Below are 21838 nucleotides of genomic sequence, written 5' to 3'. Positions count from 1 at the left end.
TACCAGAATAATATTTGAATAAATCTAGTTAGCGAAATAATGTTCCAAAAGGTTTATTTGATTTTTTTTAAATGGGATTACTTGGAGAAAAAAATCTACACGAAACACAACTATCTTTTGAAGATAAATTTGTCAGGAGAAAAAAATCTACACGAAACACAACTATCTTTTGATGATAAATTTGTCATTTATTTTGTTTCCCTTAAAATCTGAAAACATTTTATACGGTTCAGGACAGCATTTTGGAGATAATTTTCAAAATATTGTAATAAACTTTTAATTGATGTTTAATATTTTTCACAATATTAAAATAATTAAATTTATAAAAGGAGGTAATGCTACAGAAGAACATGATTACATTACCTCTTTGTTTTGATTATAGAAGATGGTCCCACCTAGTAGTTTTCCTATTCAAAAGAATCTGATGAAATGACGAAAACAACCGCATCATCAAGTGTCGTGTCGGAGCCACAAATTCACGAGCCCCACTAAACGACAAAAACAAAACTGGTGGCTACGACGCAAGAAGTATCTTCTTCAACTGTCACCAACAACATCCCTTAGCTTCCATTTCCATGTGTACTCACCACCCAATGGAACATTCATTTGGTTAGTCCCACCAGTCATGATCGCTTCCACCTCCAGCATTGCAACTCACCCTTTCTGCTTTCTCTCAAAACCAGCCACACACACGACAGTAGGGTTTCTGTCTCTCACACTGAACTCTCGAGGTATTGCTGTTGCACTTTCCTCGTCGTCAGCTAGGACCACCCAGAAGATCACGTGCAACTTCAACGCCAAAGATGGAAGCTTTCAGCAGCAAGAGGAAGAGGGTGACCGTGAAGTGCTATGTGAGGTCCAAGTGGTTTCGTGGAGGGAACGCAGAGTGAATGCCCAAATCACAGTCGATGCTGACACTGAATCCGTTTGGGATGCTCTCACTGATTACGAGCGTCTCGCTGATTTCATCCCAAATCTCGTATGGAGGTAATGCAAATGTTAATGCTTCTATTCACATTTAAAGAAAAGTGCTTTTACTTTGTATTGGCGATGATTAAGTTAAAGGTACAGTTTACAAGGCACGTTTTTTTTCTGTTAGTGGGAGAATTCCTTGTCCATACCCAGGAAGGATATGGTTAGAGCAAAGGGGATTCCAAAGGGCTATGTATTGGCATATAGAAGCTCGTGTTGTCTTGGATCTTCGAGAAGTCATCAATTCAGTGAGTGTCTTTTAACGCATATGCTATATGAACTGGGCACTGTAGCCAGCTACTAGCCTTACTTGATTGGAATGAAATTGAAACTTTTGGGTGTATTTGATTTCTCTTTTTATTTATGTTTTTTTTTGTTTTGTTTTCAAAAGGCTGGTGTATGATATTGTTGAGAGAACTGGTAGATGATGGTACAAGACATAGAGAGCAGGAGAAGGTGAACATGATGAGAACAGAAGAGGAGTAGAAATCATCTTCTAGCAATTTTTTGTTTCTTTAGGTTTTAATGCACTTGTTTTGGAAATAATTTGCAAAACTTAAGTAGATTTTGAATGAGAAATTGATTGTTGAATAGTGGGGAATTGCTTTAGAAACATTTTTATAAAACCGGAAAGTGAGAAGAGAATCAAAGATACCCCTAATGTCTCATACTCCAACCCATGTTGTCTCATACAATTTGCCACATGAGCCTTGTGCAAGATCATATGTAAAAATAGTTTAGTTTCCATTAGCAGTGGTTGTGCTAGTTTAGTTGACAGGTTAGTCAGTCAATAGGAAAAAGTTAGAGAAGTGAATAATTAGTTAAATTAATACTGCTATATTTGTTCGTTTTAATTCTTCAGGAATGGGATCGAGAACTGCACTTTTCCATGGTTGATGGAGACTTTAAGAAGTTTGATGGCAAATGGTCCGTAAAATCTGGAACAAGGTATGTAATCTATTTCATGAAGCCATTTTTGCAAAGCAGTTTTTTACATCAATCAAAAAGATACTAATATGTATATCTTTAGCATGATATGTCATATCAATCTCAAACTATCAAACTTTGTTTAATGAAGTTCTGATTCTGATTGATGAAAAGATTAATTTTAGTTAAGCCTGCATCAATTGTAAACAACCCACACACAAGAAAAGAACGAATGACAGCAATCTCTGTATGGTATTATGATATAGTAAGATACGGTATTTCTTACAAATGATAAGAAGGCATTCACTTCTATTTTCACCAATTCCAATTAAATCATGTGATCCATGTAGCCGAATTTACCTGTTTGTATAAGGCTATTGTTGTCGTCTTTCGTCTTAATGAATCAAAATGGTCAAAGTATACTTATATGTTAGAAAGAGAATGCAATAACTTGGCTAACTTTCCATATGCAATAATAATTCTACCTGCAAGACAATAAAGCTTTTCCAATTGCCATCCTAAATTATTTCACTCATAGTAGTGTATCAATTCTTGTGGGTTTCTATGGGATAAGTATTTTCATTTGTTAATAACATATGGGCTGTTCTTATTGAAATTAATCACATTGCTATATTACATTTCTAGTTTACACGAATTCTGGTTTATGCAGGTCATCAACTGCTATTTTATCGTATGAAGTCAATGTAATACCAAGATTGAATTTCCCAGCTATTTTTTTGGAAAGGATTATCAGATCTGATCTTCCTGTGAATCTTCGAGCTTTGGCATACAGAGCTGAAAAGAATTTTGTGGGATATCAGAAACTTTCAGTGTCAGAAAATCAGTTGCATAAAACTTATATGGCCATTAACGGGTCATCTGTTAAAAAGATAAATGGTTCTTTGTGTGAAAGTGTTGAAAATATAAATGGCTCTTTGTGTCAAAGTGATAAGTTGCCTCCTGCAGAGAACAAAAAGGAAATTGCCTCCTCTGTTTCCAGTTCGATACTCACATCTTCGAGTAAGGTGAGAAGCAACTGGGGTGTATTTGGAAAGTTTTGCAGACTTGACAGGCCTCGGATGGTAGATGAAGTTCATCTCCGCAGATTTGATGGCCTTATGGTATATTTATGTACTAATTATTATGAGTTGACCTGGATTCAGACCATTACCTGTTTTTTACAGCAATTAGTCATACTTACTTAGTAATAAAGTGATTTTGGTATGAAGGAAAATGGAGGTGTTCATCGCTGTGTTGTTGCAAGCATAACAGTTAAAGCTCCTGTTCGTGAAGTATGGAATATTCTAACTGCCTATGAGACTCTTCCTGAGTAAGCCACTTCCTGAGTTACTCTAGATTTATTGGAACATTGAATAAGAAATTCCCAGTTCTATTGTTTCATTCTTCTAATTTGATTCCACATAATATGTTGCAGGATAGTTCCAAATCTAGCAATCAGTAAGGTTGTATCACGAGATAACAATAAAGTCCGTGTTCTTCAGGTATAGGACAATGTTAAAGAAGTAAAGTCTTAAAAAGAGAACATCATATCTATCTGTTTATATCCTGAATTGTTTCTTAACAGCTAGTGCTTTACCATCGTTATCTGCAACCGGTTAAACAAACTTGTATCCATTAGCACAAACACTGATGCAAGAATGAACATGTACTGTGTTTTTATCTATAATTTTGTGATATCCTGGTTTAATCAACATGCAGGAAGGGTGTAAGGGCCTACTTTATATGGTGCTTCATGCTCGTGTTGTGCTGGAGTTGTGTGAATATTTAGAACAGGAGATCAGTTTTGAACAAGTTGAAGGGGACTTTGATTCTTTCCGGGGAAAATGGATTTTTGAGCAACTAGGAAATCATCACACCTTGCTAAAGTACTCTGTGGAGTCAAAAATGCGCAAGGATACTTTCCTTTCAGAAGCCATCATGGAGGAGGTTTTGTCTATTAATTCCTTAGCTGACTAAACACTGTTAAATATGAGTGAAATTTTAATCTTCTGATCTGTCCTAACTCTCCATTTGCACCCTGAAATGTAGTGAATTTTTTGCACAATGTCATTTCAGGTCATTTATGAAGATCTCCCATCAAACTTGTCTGCAATAAGAGACTACATTGAGAACAGGAATGCATTAAAATCTGCAGAATTTTGTGAGCAGAATACAAATTCAGGGCAGCAAATTGTTTCATCAAGCTTTCAAAATGATGACAGCCCTGGTTCAGCCGAGGAAGTTCCCAATTGCGATCAATGTTCATCTCAGCAAAGACCTAAAGTGCCAGGCTTACAGAGGAATATTGAAGTACTAAAATCTGAACTCCTGCAATTCATTGCAGAACACGGACAGGAAGGATTCATGCCAATGAGGAAGCAACTTCGTTTAAATGGAAGAGTGGATATTGAGAAGGCTATAACTCGCATGGGTGGATTCAGAAAGGTTGCAACCGTATTGAACCTTTCTTTGGCTTACAAACACCGCAAACCAAAGGGTTACTGGGACAATCTTGAAAATTTACAGGAAGAGGTAGGCAGCAAAAGCTCGTTCCTATCTCAAATACATTCATTTCCTTGTTCACTCTGTATCACATTGCACTTGTTTACCCCGCAGTAGAAATGCTAATGATTTCACAATAAAATCTTCAGTGTAAGAAAATTGATACATAAATGACGTTATTGACATGTTGATGCAGATAAGTAGGTTTCAAAGGAGCTGGGGAATAGACCCTTCATTTATGCCCAGTAGAAAGTCATTTGAACGTGCAGGTAGGTTCAGATGTTGTTGTTCTGAATTTTGAGTTTCTGTCCGCAACAAAATACAGCTTTCTTATAAAAGATGCAAAATTGACTTGGTAGACATGAAATTTGGAACAGGGCGGTACGATATTGCGCGTGCACTGGAAAAGTGGGGTGGACTACACGAGGTTTCTCGGCTTCTGTCGTTGAAGGTAAGACAAAGGAACAGACATGAGAACCTTGTTAAGGATACGAAGAGTGATCATGCAGATGGTGAGATGAAGACACCATGTATTTCTCAAGACACACAAAAGTGGCTTACAAAACTAAAACAGTTGGACATAAATTGGTTTGAGTAAAAGAGGAAAGCATTGGTTTAACTGTGTATACCTGTTTCAGTGTGTCATTTCAATCGTTGCTCTTATCCTCATCAATTATTATTTCATTCCAACTTCTCAGATATCATGGTTTCATCAGCCAAGATTTACAAAAGAATAATGTTTTTCCAAAATGTTATGAGAATATACAATAGAGAACATATTTACTATAAAATAAATTCTTCTACTAACACTTTTAATAGTCAAAATAAAAAGAAAAATAACAGCTAAAGTGACAATCTTCGAGTATTGTCTCCAACACAAGATGGCCATTCATTGACACTAATTGTTGGAGGTGATTTATGAAAAAGTTTTTTCTGCAATATTTAAGTAATTTTTCTTTTATTTCTCCTACTGTAATTTCTTTATTTTATAAAAGTTCACACGTGTCGAATGTTATACAACTGTTAGGTACAAAAAAATTCATCCTTATTTGATATCTTTTAATAACCGTTAAATAAAGTCAATGTTATATTAATATTATGAAATAAAATTTTATTTTTCAAAAATAATAATAACATATTATTATTATTATTACCAGGAAAGAAATACACTTGTTACCTCTATGTTTCTTTAAAAAAAATAAAAGAACAATGATTCAGACTAAATTATAAAAAATGGTCAATTGCTAATGTGTTATAATTTTAGGATTATGAAAAAAAAACTTATAATAATACTCAGAAGATATAATAACACATAAAAAAAATATGTATTTTAAAACAAAATATATCTCATTCTATATATATATATATAGCTATGCCTGATTATAAATAAACGTCAATTGGAAAATAATTAGTTTAGAAATTATAGATGCACTTCATATTGATAATCAAATCTATTTACAAAAGACTACCGTAGGATATTTTTGGTTTAATTTTTATTTTTATTTTTTTCATTCTAATAAATGTTACAACATAATTATGAAATTTAAACATCTTGTTACCAACTTTATTTTCTTAAAAAAATTGTCACTTATTAACTTGTTTAATGAGCTGTTGTTTCTTCTATTATGAGATTGTCGAGTTCATTTAAGTCTTTACAAGTTTTATTTCTTACACAAGTATGAATTTGTTTAAGTTTTAATAATGCTTGTTTTAAATATTAAGATTTCGACATTGCTATATTAAATGACCTCTTGAAAGATGGTTAAGCTTTTTTATTTTTTAGATGCATTATATGAATGTAAAATAAAAGTTATAATGGATTATGATGTCATCATAATACTAATACTAAGATCATAATCAATCAAGTAAAAATCTACTACTGACACTTTAGAAATCACGAAGATTTAAAAATAGTGAAAATTGATTATTTTCATATTAGAAATTTTTAATATAAATAATTTTGTTATAAACCAGTTTCATTCTTTTAAAATATATAATCTCTCTAGAAATAACTATTTTAGAGTTCTTTAACTTCTTTCTAATAGTTCTTCATCTCTGTTCGTTTGATTGAAAAACCAAGATCGTAGGATTGATCCTTATGGCAAGTTCTTCAATTTGGACTAATCAGTTTCTCTATTTGTGAGTTGAGTTTAGTCTCTTTTCTTGGTATTTTCGTCATTTATTGCATATGAGTCTTCTTTCACTTGCATGTCTTTTTAGTCATTTATATGAGTCCTTTTTGATCAGTGGTTCTAATAATGTGCTCTCATCATGTTTGTGTTGTTCTTAGGTGTAGATAGAATATCATGTAACCTTGAAGGGTTTTAGGGTTCCTTAGAGGAAGTTCGTTTGTCTCTCAAATAAGAAAAGTTAATTGCATTTGTTTTTCACTTATAGGTATCTTGAAATGTTGTTTTGTACACTCAGAAGATATAATAACACATAAAAAATATGTATTTTAAAACAAAATATCTCTCATTCTTTTATATATATATATACATATATATATATATATATACATATATATATATATACATATATATATACATATATATATATATATATATATATATATATATATGTATGGTCATCGCCATGCCCTGATTATAAATAAACGTCAATTGGAAAATAATTAGTTTAGAAATTATAGATACACTTCTTATTGATAGTGAAATCTATTTACAGAAGACTATTGTAGGATAGTTTTGGTTTAATTTTTATTTTTATTTTTTTCATTTTAATAAATGTTACAACATAATTATGAAATTTAAACATCTTGTTACCAACTTTATTTTCTTAAAAAAATTGCCACTTATTAACTTGTTTATGAGCGATTGTTTCTTCTATTATGAGATTGCCTGAGTTCATTTATGTCCTTACAAGCTTCATCTCTTACACAAGTATGAATTTGTTTAAGTTTTAATAATGCTTGTTCTAAATATTAAGATTTGGACATTGCTATATTAAATGACCTCTTGAAATATTGTTGAGCTTTTTTATTTTTTAGATGCATTATATGAATGTAAAATAAAAGTTATAATGGATTATGATGTGATCATAATACTAATAATAAGATCATAATCAATCAAGTAAAAATCTACGAATGACATTTTAGAAATCACGATGATTTGAAAATAGTGAAAATTGATTATTTTCATATTAGAAATTTTTAATATAAATAATTTTGTTATAAAGTAGTTTCATTCTTTTAAGATATATCACTCTCTAGAAATAACGATTTTATAGTTCTTTAACTTCTTTCTAATAGTTCTTCATCTCTGTTCGTTTGATTGAAAAACCAAGATCGTAGGATTGATCCTTATGGCAAGTTCTTCAATTTGGACTAATCAGTTTCTCTATTTTTGAGTTGAGTTTAGTCTCTTTTATTAGTATTTTCGTCATTTGTTGTATGTGAGTATTTTTTTCACTTGCATGTCTTTTTAGTTATTTATATGAGTGCTTGTTGATCAGTGATTTTAATACTGTGCTCTGATAATGTTTGTGTTGTTCTTAGGTGTAAATAGGATATCATGTAACTTTGAAGGGTTTTAGGGTTCCTAGAGGAATTTCGTTTGTCTCTCAAATAAGAAAAGCTAATTGCATTTGTTTTTCACTTATAGGTATCTTGAAATGTTGTTTTGTATACTCAAAATATATAATAACACATAAAAAATATGTATTTTAAAACAAAATATCTCTCATTCTTTTTTATATATATATATATATATATATATATATATATATATATATATATATATATATATATATATATATATATATATATGATCATCGCCATGGCTGATTATAAATAAACGTCAATTGGAAAATAGTTAGTTTAGAAATTATAAATGCATTTCTTATTCATAATCAAATCTATTTACAGAAGACTACTGTAGGATATTTTTGGTTTAACTTTTATTTTTATTTTGTTCATTTTAATAAATGTTACAACATAATTATGAAATTTAAACATCTTGTTACCAACTTTATTTTCTTAAAAAATTGTCACTTATTAACTTGTTTAATGAGCCTTCTATTATGAGATTGTGTGAGTTCATTTATGTCCTTACAAGCTTCATCTCTTACACAAGTATGAATTTTTTTAAGTTTTAATAATGCTTGTTTTAAATATTAAGAATTGAACATTGCTATATTAAATGACCTCTTGAAAGATGATTGGGCTTTTTTATTTTTTAGATGTATTATATGAATGTAAAATAAAAGTTATAATGGATTATGATGTCATCATAATACTAATACTAAGATCATAATCAATCAAGTAAAAGTCTACTAATGACATTTTAGAAATCATGATGATTTAAAATTAGTGAAAATTGATTATTTTCATATTAAATTTTTTTAATATAAATAATTTTGTTATAAACTAGTTTCATTATTTTAAGATATATAATCTCTGTAGAAATCATTAATTTAGAGTTCTTTAACTTCTTTCTAACAGTTCTTCACCTCTTTTCGTTTGATTGAAAAACCAAGATTGTAGGATTGATCCTTATGGCAAGTTCTTCAATTTGGACTAATCAGTTTCTCTATTTGTGAGTTGAGTGTAGTCTCTTTTCTTGGTATTTTCGTCATTTATTGCATGTGAGTCTTCTTTCACTTGCATGTCTTTTAGGTCATTTATATGAGTCCTTGTTGATCAGTGGTTCTAATAGTGTGTTTTGATCATGTTTGTGTTTTTCCTAGGTCATATCCTGTAACCTTGAAGGGTTTTAGGGTTCCTTAGATGAAGTTCGTTTGTCTCTAAAAGAAGAAAACCTAATTGCATTTTTTTTTCACTTATAGGTATCTTGAAATGTTGTTTTGTATGATTGAGTGGTATGATAATATTTGATTTGGTGAATTTGGTTGTGTTGGATGTTTGTAATGTTGAAATTTCTTGGTGAATTTTAAGTTGATTGGGGAATTTAGGAGCTGATCAATTTACCAAACTGGTATGTGCCCCAACAATAAAAGTTGGTATTGACCAAAGAATTAAGAAGGGAATATCAATTTGATCATTTGAACAAGTTTCATTTTCCCCAAATCATGAATTTTGCATGTTGCTTTTTGACACAGTGCTAAGTAATGGCAGGTTGGCACTAAGGACCAGTTCATTTAACATGTCAAGAGCAATTTAGTTATAGGTCATTGAGTGCCAGTTTTGAACTGTTGAGCATCATATATTATGAATGGCATAGTGTTGAGCGGAGCCAGGGTGTTGTTGAATGTCTATTTTTGTGAATGGTTTAGCGTTGAGTGGTGTCAGGGTGTCATTAAGTGGCATCCTTGTATTACAGGTTTGGAGTATTCTATATCCAAGGTGTTGAGTGCCAGAAAGTGTCGCTGAACGCGACTTGTTACAAGAAGAATGATGTTGAACATCACCTTTTACAAGACGTTTGACGTTGAGCGCTAGTTTGTATGTGTGAATTTGTTTGTCTTCTTTGACCATTTAAGATAGATTTAAAATAGACTTTATGCATGTGTGTAAGTATTATGATGATTTATTGAGGTGATGATATTTTGTGGATATCTATGGTAATGGTGTTGTGAGAATTTCAAAGAGAAATTCTTTGCGGTGTTGTGATTGTGTATGCATTGACATTAGGGGTTCAGTAAGGAGGTATCATGATATACTACCAACCTGTCAACTCATATAGAAAGAATATGGTGGGGGAGAGAAGGGAAAAAGGTTATAACCACTAGATTGTTTTGGTCTTAGGCGCAAAGGGACTATAACCTTGTGAGTACTAGGGTGATAACCTATTTATTTATGGCTCTACAAAGTATAAATAGTACCTCAAGTGCATGCATACAATGAAACACAATGTCAAAGGCATGTATCTGAATAATTGAGTCCAATGTCAACTGTTTATGTGTGTTTATATGAGTTATTGTATTCCATAAATGTTTAGCTTATATCTGATATGATTTCATTGTCTTATAATAACTCTTTTGCACATTAGTTTACCTTGTTGTTTTCTTTTGGTGTTTCCTTTGTGTTCATTTGTTTCTTTTGTGATGATCATTGATGGAATCCTTCCTTTAGTGTTCTCTTTTAGTATTTTTACATTTTATTGTATATGTGTATTAGCTTGCAAGGTGTAACACCCCGAAATTTGGTGTTACGCCGACTAATTTTTCCGTAAAACACGTAAGTAAAAATTCAAATTTTTAATATTCAACCTCAACGGAAAAATAGTACGTTATTTATTACAAACCGATTATTCCAAAAATAAAACGTTTAAATAGTCAGGATCGAATATAAACAAATACATTCCCAGTCATCTTTCCCATCTCTCTTTCATCCTTTATGCATGTTCAGAAACATTAGCCATCACATCTGCAATAACATCTGCTCCCGTATAACATCACACATTACACGATCATCGCATTCACATGCACAAACAAACAAGGGTGAGCTAACGAAAATACAATTCATATACATCATAAATATACTCATAATAACATACTATCATCCACACCTTAACCAGATCAAACTATATACCCAAGTACGAATTATGCTTCAACCATATTGCATATACCAATATGTATCAAAATATCAAATTAGAATGCATACACCAATATGCATTACAAAATAAATCAGACTACATCCACCAATATTACAGATCAATCAAAATACATACACCAATATGTACTAGCGTCACTCCCATCACTCTTTTCAGAGCTTCCCCGGGCCGTTACACATTACCCTAATGTGTAGTGCTGCTTCCCATCACTCTATAGGGAGATTCCCCGAGCAAGTATAGAAGTCACCCTCCATCACTCTAATCAAGAGCTTCCCCGGACAAGTGCAAGTATACCCCTCATCACTCGCCTAAAGAGATTCCCCGGGCCCGCAAGCACAACGCCAATCAAATTTGTAATGAGCTTCACCGGACTAGTACCCCACGTCACCCCCATCACTCTTACATAAATGTAAGAGATTCCCCGGGTGGTTACACACGTCACCCGTGTATAGGGTTACTTCCCATCACTCTATAGAGCTTCCCCGGGCCAGCAACCACAACGCTTACTATCCACCACTCATTTAATGACACCAACCAGCCAAAAATACACATATCCAATAATCCTCACAATACCAATCCAACCATACCATAACACACATATCACATCATCATCGCATAATCATCACAATACCAAATTGTAAACAATTCAAGTTCTTCATTTAGCATGAAACTCATAATCAAATCATATACAACCATGATTTCAACAGTACTTAACCATCCAAACATCATTCTCATATCAATTTGCAATGTCAAACCGATCACACAACATTTCCATATCAAATAGATATATCTAACAACTCAAAACAATGTACACATAACACATTTTCTTTATATCCTTTTAATACCCATATTTAGGTAACTCAAACAGCTTTGAAACCATCACCAACAGTTCCGGAAGGGTCAAAGACCCCCAAAACGAACTAAAGAACGTCCAAAACGGACATCCAGAACCCCCAAAACTCCCAAAAACAAAATCTGCAGCATGCTGCTGCGTTCAGTGGCGCCCGGCGCGAACTGCACAGAGTCCAGCGGCGCCCGGCGCAATGACAGCAACCAGATTCACAAATTCCACCCAGTTTCGTCCAGATCTGATTTCCAGCAAAGATTTGATAGTTCTAACATGTTTTCAAACATATTTGGAGTCTAAATTAACTCCACAATCAACCACAAACATCATAAACATCAATCCATCTATTTACTCATGCAAAATCAACTCTTTAAGTGCATAACCTCATATTTTTCTGCATAATTTCTACCAACTTCTAATCATTCAAACAACTCCAAAACTGAGTCCAATCCACCCCAAAACAGTTTACACACATCCTTTAGTCCTCAATCATCAAAACAAATTTGAAGTTGTATCATGCTTAAGTGAGTTTCCCAAAAACTCATCACTCATTCTACTCATCAAACCACACTTATAAACTCCATCATTTTCCATCACATAAAACTTTTACTATATCAAGATCTTAATTGTTAACACACCATACCTCCTTCTTATTAAAGATCTCCACACAAACCATCAATTCATCCATCCAAAATTCATCAACCAACCAAAATACCCAATTTTCGTATTTGATCAAAAGGAAGGTAAAACCATCATGTTTCTCATCCCATTTCACAACCCAATCCACCAAAAACTTCATATACACGTATATCAACATGCTAGAACGAAAATCCACCATCAATCCAATATATTCATCAATTTTTCATCATAAAGTTCATACAAATTTCATATATCAAAGTTATAGCAAAAACCCATTTGATTCATCTTTTTACCATCAAAACATACTCAAAAACCATCATCTAAGAATAGGACATTTCCAATCCAAGATCTCACAACAAACATTCACATCCATCCCATTCAAACTAATCATTTGTTCAAGAAGTATGATTTTCGGATTTGGAGAAAAGCTAAGGGAAAACCACCATGTTCTTCATCCCATTTCAAGAACCAATTCATCCAAAAATTCATATCTATATATACAAACACATTTAACATTTCGCAGAACTTCATCAAACAACACATGTGCATTTTTCCAAATCAAAGTTAGCTCCCCTTACCTCTTGAAGACCTCCTTGGGGCACCTTGAATCCTTCACTACGAATCTGGGCAGCACCTTGCACCAAAGACCTCTAGAAAACTCTCTCACGGACCACTTTCTTCTTTGTAATTCGGCACCTAAGTCCAAGTGCAGAATCCACCCCTTTCTCTTATTCAAATCTGCCCCAAGGGACAACCATGGCCCTTCACTCCATAAAGAATCACTCAAAACTGAAAAAGAGGATCATCCTATGCTCTTCTCTGGCCCAAAGGACCGAAATGTTGGATCTGGAACAGATTCCCCAACTTTCCACGTAAGTCCCACGTGTTTTAGATCCAAAACGTGAAAACTGACAACGCTCGCGCCGGGCGCCACACAGAAAACGGCGCTGGGCGCCATCCTCCCCAGACAGCACATCTGTCACAACTTTGACAGTTCGGTTGAACCCCTTCCCGAAGTCGGAATTAGGCATATGAGTACTCGAATCGAAGCTCTTTGAGTCTACTTTCCAATGGAAAACGAATCAACCCAAAATATTAATTGTATAAAAAGTTATACATAAAATAGTAAACCATGTCAAATTTTGACAGCATTCTATTTTACACTACAACTTGAAATTTTTACAACTTGGTAAAATTTTGAGTTTACAAGGGTCTTACACAAGGAGCATGGGTTACTATAAATACCCAGCTCATCTCTTTGTAATGGAACTTTTGAGATGAATGAGAATTATATTTTTGAAACCAAAATAATTTTCCTTGAAAGTCAGCTAGAGAGTCCTAAGACTCCCTCTAGCCACCTTCCGTGCACACACCTCCATTTCTCATTTTCCATTAGCTTTTCATTGTGCTTCCATTAATTGCTTTCCTCCAGGGCGCTCTCCTTCATTAATTTCCCTTCATATGTGTGGCGACACTTCATCAGCCACATCTTTCTCTCAAATCCGCATCATCAACATCCACGTCTTCATTCTCTCGAGGCGTCATTTCGCTCTAGCCTCTTCTCGCTTCTCCACACTCCAAATCAGGTTATCTTCTTCACATATATACATTTTCGCCTTCCACTTCTTCCTCGTTTCAGCCATTTCGTCCACAGTACATCATCTTCACCGAACAGTGCTTCGTTCTATGGCCTTCCCTAGGTTTTCCTTCATCTTTCTTCATTTTCTTTGAGTTTTGACCGATTAAACATCTCTCCAACCTTCGTTCTTTCCTTTCCACTGTTTAAAACACCATTTCCACCGATTAATCAGTCAGTTTAATGATTCCTCACTGTTCTAGGGTTTCCTTCGTGTTTATAAGGTTTTCCATCGATTAAACCTCGGTCTAGGGTTTTGTTGTGTTCGCTCTCAGTTTTCCTTAGATTTCATTCGAGTCATTCCTCGATCTCGTGTTCCTCATCATTCCGCTGCGTCTTTACTCGTCGGAGGGAGCTTCGAGGAGTCCGCATCGCGCCTTCGGTCACTTCTCAGAGCCACTCTTCCATCAGTTGGCACCAGAGCTCGGTTTCGTCCACACGTCTAAGGTAAGTATCGCGTTTCTGTTTCGTTCATTATTTGAGTTTTGTTTTTCTTGATTCGGTCTTGTTTGAGTCATGTTTCGTTCATTTGATTATGAGTCGTGTTGAATTTTCTTCACTTCCACGTTGTTCAATACATGTGTTTAACTGGCTTGCGTTGTTTCGATATGTCCTATGTTGATTCATCTTGTTTTTGTTCTATATTGTGATTTTGTGCATTTGTTTGATTGTTTTGTGCTTTGAGTCATTATATTGAGTCTTATTGCATTTTAATTCGGTGAATCCAATTTGTTTAAGTCTTTTATTTGAGAACTCATTTCTGTTATGTTTCTATGTCATGTGCATTGTTTTCTTTTAATCAGTGCTTTGCTTTTCTTGTCATTCAATTCGTGAGTCAAAATTGAAGTATGCTTTGGTGTAAATTTTGTACATCAAAAGAAGCTATGAAATTGTTGAATGAGCTTCGATGACAGATTGCCAAGGATGTATCAATGCTGATTTGAATTTGTGTATTGTCATTCTAAGCATTGATTCAGTTTTAATTCCAGAACAAGTCTTTGAAACTGCACTGAGTAAATTCTATTCATCAATACAAGCTATGACATTCGGTTGAATGAGCTTGGTGGTAGATTTCAGTGGCAGAGGTTATAAGCTGCATTGCTATTTGAATCTGTTTCACTTTGCATAATTAGATGCAGTTTCAATTCAGTATAACTAGAATCTGGAACATTTGAATTTACGTTCTGCCTTGTAAGTAGCAAATGCATACCAAATGAGCAATGAAGGGTTTACCCTAGCTTGGTTGCACATTGTTAATCAGCAGAATTGTGATTTGGCCAGCTACACCGAACGAGTTTTTCTTTGAAGTCTGTGTTAATGTTTTGAGTGTGTGTCTGTTCTGCTTGGTATTAGTTCATTGCTAAGCTTCTAGTTCAATCATATTCAAGAGTCATTTGTGTTTGTTGTTTTGTTATTCAAGTTCAATTTCTATAGTTTTGGTTAAGAGTGAAATTGATGCTAGAGTCAAAAGTTATCAATGAAACCAATTTTGTGTGTTTCTTTTTATTAAGTTGAACCATTAATCTGATGCAAGTAAAGTGCTGATTTGTAAACTACATTGATATTAGTCTATTGTGGATTGTAGCAAGAGTTGTAAGTCAATAACATTTGAAGCAATTAAGGATGAATCCTACTGTTACAAGTTATAAAAAAAAAAAGCTGAAGGACTTAGTGCAATTCACAATAGCTGCCTCTAATTTAGAACATCAAATATGAAAAATAAACAAGTTTCTCTGAGGCACAATGTCAAACAGTATGGTATGCCAATTTATAAATCAAATATGTTCAGTATTGGTTCAACTTAAGTCCTTTTTCTTGCTTTACTAATCTGTTCTAGTTCTATTCCTTAGGATCTATTTGTTGTGCTTTCCTTTATTAAATTGCCTTGTTTCTTACTTGTCTTGATTACTAACTCTGGTTTTGTCCATCACATGTGAACTCTGATATGTTGTTCATAATTGAGCTTTTAATGATTTTTATAATCCGATCTAGAGTTTGTCTGCTCTACTGTCATCTGGTGCTTACATTGTTTATGGTTGTCCTGTTCTATCCTCGCTTTGCCTTAGCTTAGCCATTTCTTTATTGAGAAGCTGTTACACTCTGGTGGTCTGACAGATTCTCCAGCCTTGAACTGCCAAGGGAGAATCTCCTTTCCAAACCTTTTCATTTTGAGTGTTTTAAGCTTTCAAAAATAGTCTTGAATTTTGTGAGCTTTGTGTGGCTACATCTGAAAGCCAAATATTCTTGTTGAGAGTGAGTTGTAGTTTCAAGTGCTGAAATAACTCCAATTTTGAATCTGAAATGTGCTGACTATTTAGTTGTGCAGTTTTTGTTCTGATTGACATTTACAGGGAGTGAAGCTGTTCAAAAGCAGTTTGTAAGTGTGGGAAGTCTAACACAAGAGTACCTACCTAAAGTGAAGAAAAAGGGGGTTTGCTACCTGCATAAACTACACCAACCTGAATACGGAGTCTCTTCATTTTGTTGTGTAGTTTTCGTGATATATCTGTGTTGGTTTAGTGTTTTTGATAGTTTAGCAGAATTATAGTGAGCAAATTGTCTCTTTGAGTCATTTCAGATAAGAAATTGGATACTGTAATAGTTGTTTGAAAGCTGAAATATTAGAAACATAAGGGTAGAAAGAGTTTGAATTAGAATGTGATTTGATCTCTTTTGTTGCCAAGAATCAAAGTTGAAATGTACTGATATATATGTTGATGCAGGGTAGTGTAGAATGCAAGGAGGTTCCTGATTTGGTTCAAAGCACTAACAACTAGAAGCAATCATTTGATTAGGCTGAGAGAGATAGTTGAAGGCCACATTTTGATCAAGTGAAGCCTTGCAGCAGTGGACAGTGCCCATAACATCCAAGAACAAGACCAGTAGCATAGCTTTTGTTTTATTTTCTTTGAATTTGATTTGTCAATCTAACTTGTAATGTGCTTGTGTTAGCCTACTGTTAGCTTTAGCTTTGTTTTTGTAAAAGGCCTTTTAAAAAGTCCAAGTATTTGGAAGAGTCCTTGGTGCTCTTTCAACTCTCTTGGCAACTTTAATATTGCTTTAAATTTAGCATAGCTAGACAGGTGAGTGTGTCTTGTTAGCCAAAGCTACGAGCCTCACCATAGGAGTAAACTTTAATATTGATTTGATTTGTGTTTCACGTAGGGGTCATTAGAGTCCGCTGTAATTGTCTTTAATTGTGTTTGTTTGTTTGAGTCTTGTACTTTGTTTCTAAAGGTGATTTAGTTTAAGGGGCAAATAGTTAGTAATATAAGACATTTCTAGCAAGGAAAGATTTGGTATTTAAGTAGTCTTTATGACTCAACTCTCTTACCTGAGACTTGTCTAAGTGGAAGCTTTGAACCCTTTAGATTAAGAAAACTTTTAAAAACAAAGATGTCTTCATATAGGTCTTCTAGGTCATCTTGGATAGAAAATTGTGATGAAATGTTTAATCAAGCTAGGAATCTTCTATTATTTGGTAAAGTCATAGGTGCATTAACATACCTAGCTTGGGAAAAAGAAATTGATAAAATAAATCCTTGGTTTTATAGAGAGAGTGAATCTTATGTTCTTAGCATATATCTCTCTAAGTTAGAAGAGCATGCAAGAGAGTGGTGGGATGAAAGACAATATCATGTTAGGAAAGGTAGAAAGTCTCCCATTAGTGATTGGCATGATTTAAAAGCTTGCATGAGAAGAAAGTTTGTGCCTTCAAGCATTAAAAGAAACCTAGAATTAATTAGAGATTGCATTGAAGATGGAAAAATATTTCTTGAGAGTCTAAATGATCATGGGTTTCTTCGTATAGAACTAGAATTTGGGGCAAGACTTAAAGAGATCAAGGATAAGAAAAGAGAAAGAGAGATTGAGAGAAAAGAAGAGGAAGAAAGGAGAGAAGAAGAACAGAGAGAGAGAGAAGAAAAAAATAAAAGAGAAGAGGAAGAGAGAAGAAAAGAAGAAGAAAGAAGAAAAGAAGGAGAGAGAAGAGAATAGGAAGAAAGAAAAGAAGAGAGAAGAGAAGAGGAGGAAAAAAAAAGAGAGAAGAGAAGAGGATAAGAAAAGAGAAGAAAAGAAGAGAGAAGAGCAAGAATGGGAGAAGAAAGAAAAGGAGAAATTGCTAATGGCAAATCCTATTCTTTCAAAGATTATGGAACCTAAAAGGGAAGGTTTCCAATTCTTTACTTCTTTTCCAATAATTGTTTATTCTTCAACTATTAAATTCTCTTTTAAACAAATTGTTATTCCATATTCTATGCATACCTCTTCAAATGGCAATTCAAATCTTGAGTTATTGTTATCTTTAAGAAAACAAATAACTGAAGACAAAAATGAATTTGGACTTCTAAAAATTCAAAAGACTACAAAACAAAATATTAGAAGTCCTTATTTCTTTGTTTTTATAGAAAATTTCTTTCTTGGATCAATATTAATTGAAAATATATTTGTTGTGTATTGCAAATTTGTGTTTGATCCAAGAGGAAGAAAAATAGACCTACAAGAATAAGGCCACTCCAAGATGGCCATGCTCCTAAGACTGTGTGGAGTTTTTTTTATAAGGCGATTGCCAGATTTGAGGACAAATCTTTTTTTAAGAGGGAGGATATTGATGGAATCCTGCTTTCAGTGTTCTCTTTTAGTATTTTTACATTTTATTGTATACGTATATTAGCTTGCAAGGAACATGAGTTACTATAAATACCCAACTCCTCTCTTTGTAATGGAACTTTTGAGATGAATGAGAATTATATTTCTGAAACCAGAATAATTCTCCTTGAAAGTCAGGCTAGAGAGTCCTAAGACTCCCTCTAGCCACCTTCCGTGCACACACCTCCATTTCTCATTTTCCATTAGTTTTTCACTGTGCTTCCATTAATTGCTTTCCTCCAGGGCGCTCTCCTTCATTAATTTCCCTTCATATGTGTGGCGACACTTCATCAGCCACATCTTTCTCTCAAATCCGCATCATCAACATCCACGTCTTCATTCTCTCGAGGCTTCATTTCGCTCAAGCCTCTTCTCGCTTCTCCACACTCCAAATCAGGTTATCTTCTTCACAAATCTACATTTTCTCCTTCCATTTCTTCCTCGTTTCAGCCATTTCGTCCACAGTACATCATCTTCAACAAACAGTGCTTCGTTCTATGGCCTTCCCTAGGTTTTCCTTCATCTTTCTTCATTTTCTTTGAGTTTTGACCGATTAAACACCTTTCCAACCTTCGTTCTTTCCTTTCCACGGTTTAAAACACCATTTCCACCAATTAATCGGTCAATTTAGTGATTCCTCACCGTTCTAGGGTTTCCTTCGTGTTTCTAAGGTTTTCCATCGATTAAACCTCGGTCTAGGGTTTTGTTGTGTTCGTTCTCAGTTTTCCTTAGATTTCATTCGAGTCATTCCTCGATCTCGTGTTCCTCATCATTTCGCTGCATCTTTATTCGTCGGAGGGAGCTTCAAGGAGTACGCATCGCACCTTCGGTCACTTTTAGGAGCCACTCTTCCATCAATCACCTTATTGGTGTGAGCAGATGAAAGATAGGTGTGGATGCATCTCTGGTGGAAGGCGGTAATGCAGTAGAATTTTATTCTTGGTCGTCTAGTGATTATCTTTAGTTCTTTTAGATATCTTTAGTTCTTTTAGACGATGATGCATCTCTGTGTGTTTGTTTGGTTCTTTTGCGATGATTACATTAATGGTATGAGCAGATGATGGATAATGTGGATGCATCTTTGGTGGAAGACGTAATGTTGTAACGCCCCCACAGTGTTGAAAGAGCTTTTGGTCGTACAAAAGTCAACAAACTTAAATTCCTAATGTAATATAGGGGCAACCTAGGGTATCAATCCAAAGACTTGATACTTATTAAGTATAGAATTGTAAAATTATAGCCTAATTATTTATATACTAAAAATGTAAAACTAGGCGGGGAAAAGAAAAATTAATAAAATCTAAAAGAAAGAAACTAATTATTGATGTATGGTTAAGGAAAACTAATACCTAAGTAAACTAATGAATAAAGGAAAAGAAAACAATGCATGATATCTATACTATATTACTATAACTAATGTAATCTGGACTAAAAGAACCAAACTAATGCAATGATGGTAAAAGCAACGTGTATGATCTGAAATTGAAGTAAACATCTAAATCTAAATGTAAAAACAAAGATAAATGCTAAACTAAGAAAAATCAAATGCATAAAGCTAATCTCAATCAACAGAAATCAAGACAATGGAAAATAAAGTTCAATATTAGAAGGTAAAATCCAGAATTCGAACCAAAACTCAACTCAAAATTCAGAATCTAAAAGTTCAACCTATACTGCAACGACTAAATATCAAATGCAACAAAACGAAATAACAATGAAAGTTAAACCTAAAGGCAACTAAACATCAAAAGAAAACAACTAAAGACAGAGAACATAAATCGCAATCCAAGAATCAACAAAAATTAAAATTTTATTAAAAGAGGAATGAAAATTACAATAGAAAACACCATGGAAGCAAAGCTGAGAAGATCACGGGTTGTCACCACCGTGATTGCTCGATCAACAGTCCAAGAGTATCAGAATCTACACTACGAGAATGAAACTAGACGAAAATGAAAACCCTAAGCTAGGTAGCGTCTGTCACCCACGGCCGTGCACTGTCTGTCACCCAATGCACACTTTGTTCATTACAAAACTTCCCTTTTTAAAGGGAAAATCCAAACAGAAAAAAGAAAGAAAATCAAAGAAATAGGGGAAAGGGGAAGAACCGAATAACGGTAGAAGCATATCGAATCAACTCCTTCAACTAACTCTGACCACGACCTGCTTTGCTCTTCAACTGTTCCAGCTCAGCACGCTTCATCAGACCAGTCATCCTCCTGGCTGATTAGTTTCTAGGCCAACTTCATTTTGGGTCGTGAACCTCTATTAGTTCTACTCCGATTCTCTTCTCATGAACCCTAGTTACTGGGTTAGGGAATTGGGGAAAATCCCAAATGATTGAGCTCCTTTGCCGGTGCTCAGCTTCCCTTCAATGCAGCAGCATGAAACGCTGCGTTTCATTAAACCCAATAGCTCAAAATGGTAGCTTCATTTTAACGCAAGCCCAAACCAAAAATCAACCCATATGTAAACAACCAACCCAAGAGGGTTACTCCCTCCACCATCCCCCACTTTGCTCCATGCACCACCACATTTTTTTAAAATTCCAAAATTATCTTTTATATTTTAAAATATCCTACACCCCACCTTTTTTTTTCAATGAGATATCAACATCCGTTGAAGAAAAAATTCTTCAACAGATGTGCTACATCCATTGAATTTCTTTTTTTTCTTTAATTTTTAGTTTTTTAATTTATTGTATTTTAAATTAATATATAAATATTATTTAATTTTTTAAAAATTATTATTTAATTACTTATAAATTAATTTTATTTTATTTAATAAAATAATAATTATTAATTTAATTTATGTATTATTATTTAAATAATAATTAAAATATTTTTTATAAATATATTAAAATGGATGTGCCACATCGATGTGGCGACATCCGTTGCATTTTTTTTTAGTTTTTAGTTCTTTTATTTTTTTTATTTTAAATTAATATATAAATATTATTTAATTATTTTAAAATTATTACTTAATTATTTATAAATTAATTTTATTTTATTTAAAATTAGTTCGTGCAATTCGTAGCGTTCCTAAAAAATTAGGTTTGAAGATCAAGAGCTTAAGACGACCAAGTACTCACACCCTCATCGCTGAGAAATATTATCCTTGGGAGAATTCAACAAGAAC

General features: G+C 33.7%; 1 protein-coding gene across 1 annotated transcript; it reads left to right on the top strand.

Annotated features, from left to right (window-relative positions):
- The first annotated feature begins 478 nt into the window (after positions 1-478).
- Positions 479-5027, top strand: LOC108329864 (uncharacterized). The gene is made up of 10 exons (XM_017564219.2): positions 479-987; positions 1100-1220; positions 1835-1920; positions 2570-3020; positions 3129-3229; positions 3335-3401; positions 3619-3846; positions 3976-4431; positions 4598-4670; positions 4779-5027. The coding sequence occupies exons 1-10, from the start codon at positions 626-628 to the stop codon at positions 4997-4999; spliced, it is 2166 nt and encodes a 721-aa protein (XP_017419708.1). The 5' UTR covers positions 479-625; the 3' UTR covers positions 5000-5027.
- The last annotated feature ends 16811 nt before the right edge of the window (positions 5028-21838 follow it).

The sequence above is a fragment of the Vigna angularis genome, chromosome 4 (assembly GCF_016808095.1).
Source record: "Vigna angularis cultivar LongXiaoDou No.4 chromosome 4, ASM1680809v1, whole genome shotgun sequence".
In the NCBI taxonomy this organism is placed as follows: Eukaryota; Viridiplantae; Streptophyta; class Magnoliopsida; order Fabales; family Fabaceae; genus Vigna; species Vigna angularis.
The sequence above is the reverse complement of the archived record's forward strand: the minus strand, read 5'-3'. Positions and strand labels throughout refer to the sequence as shown.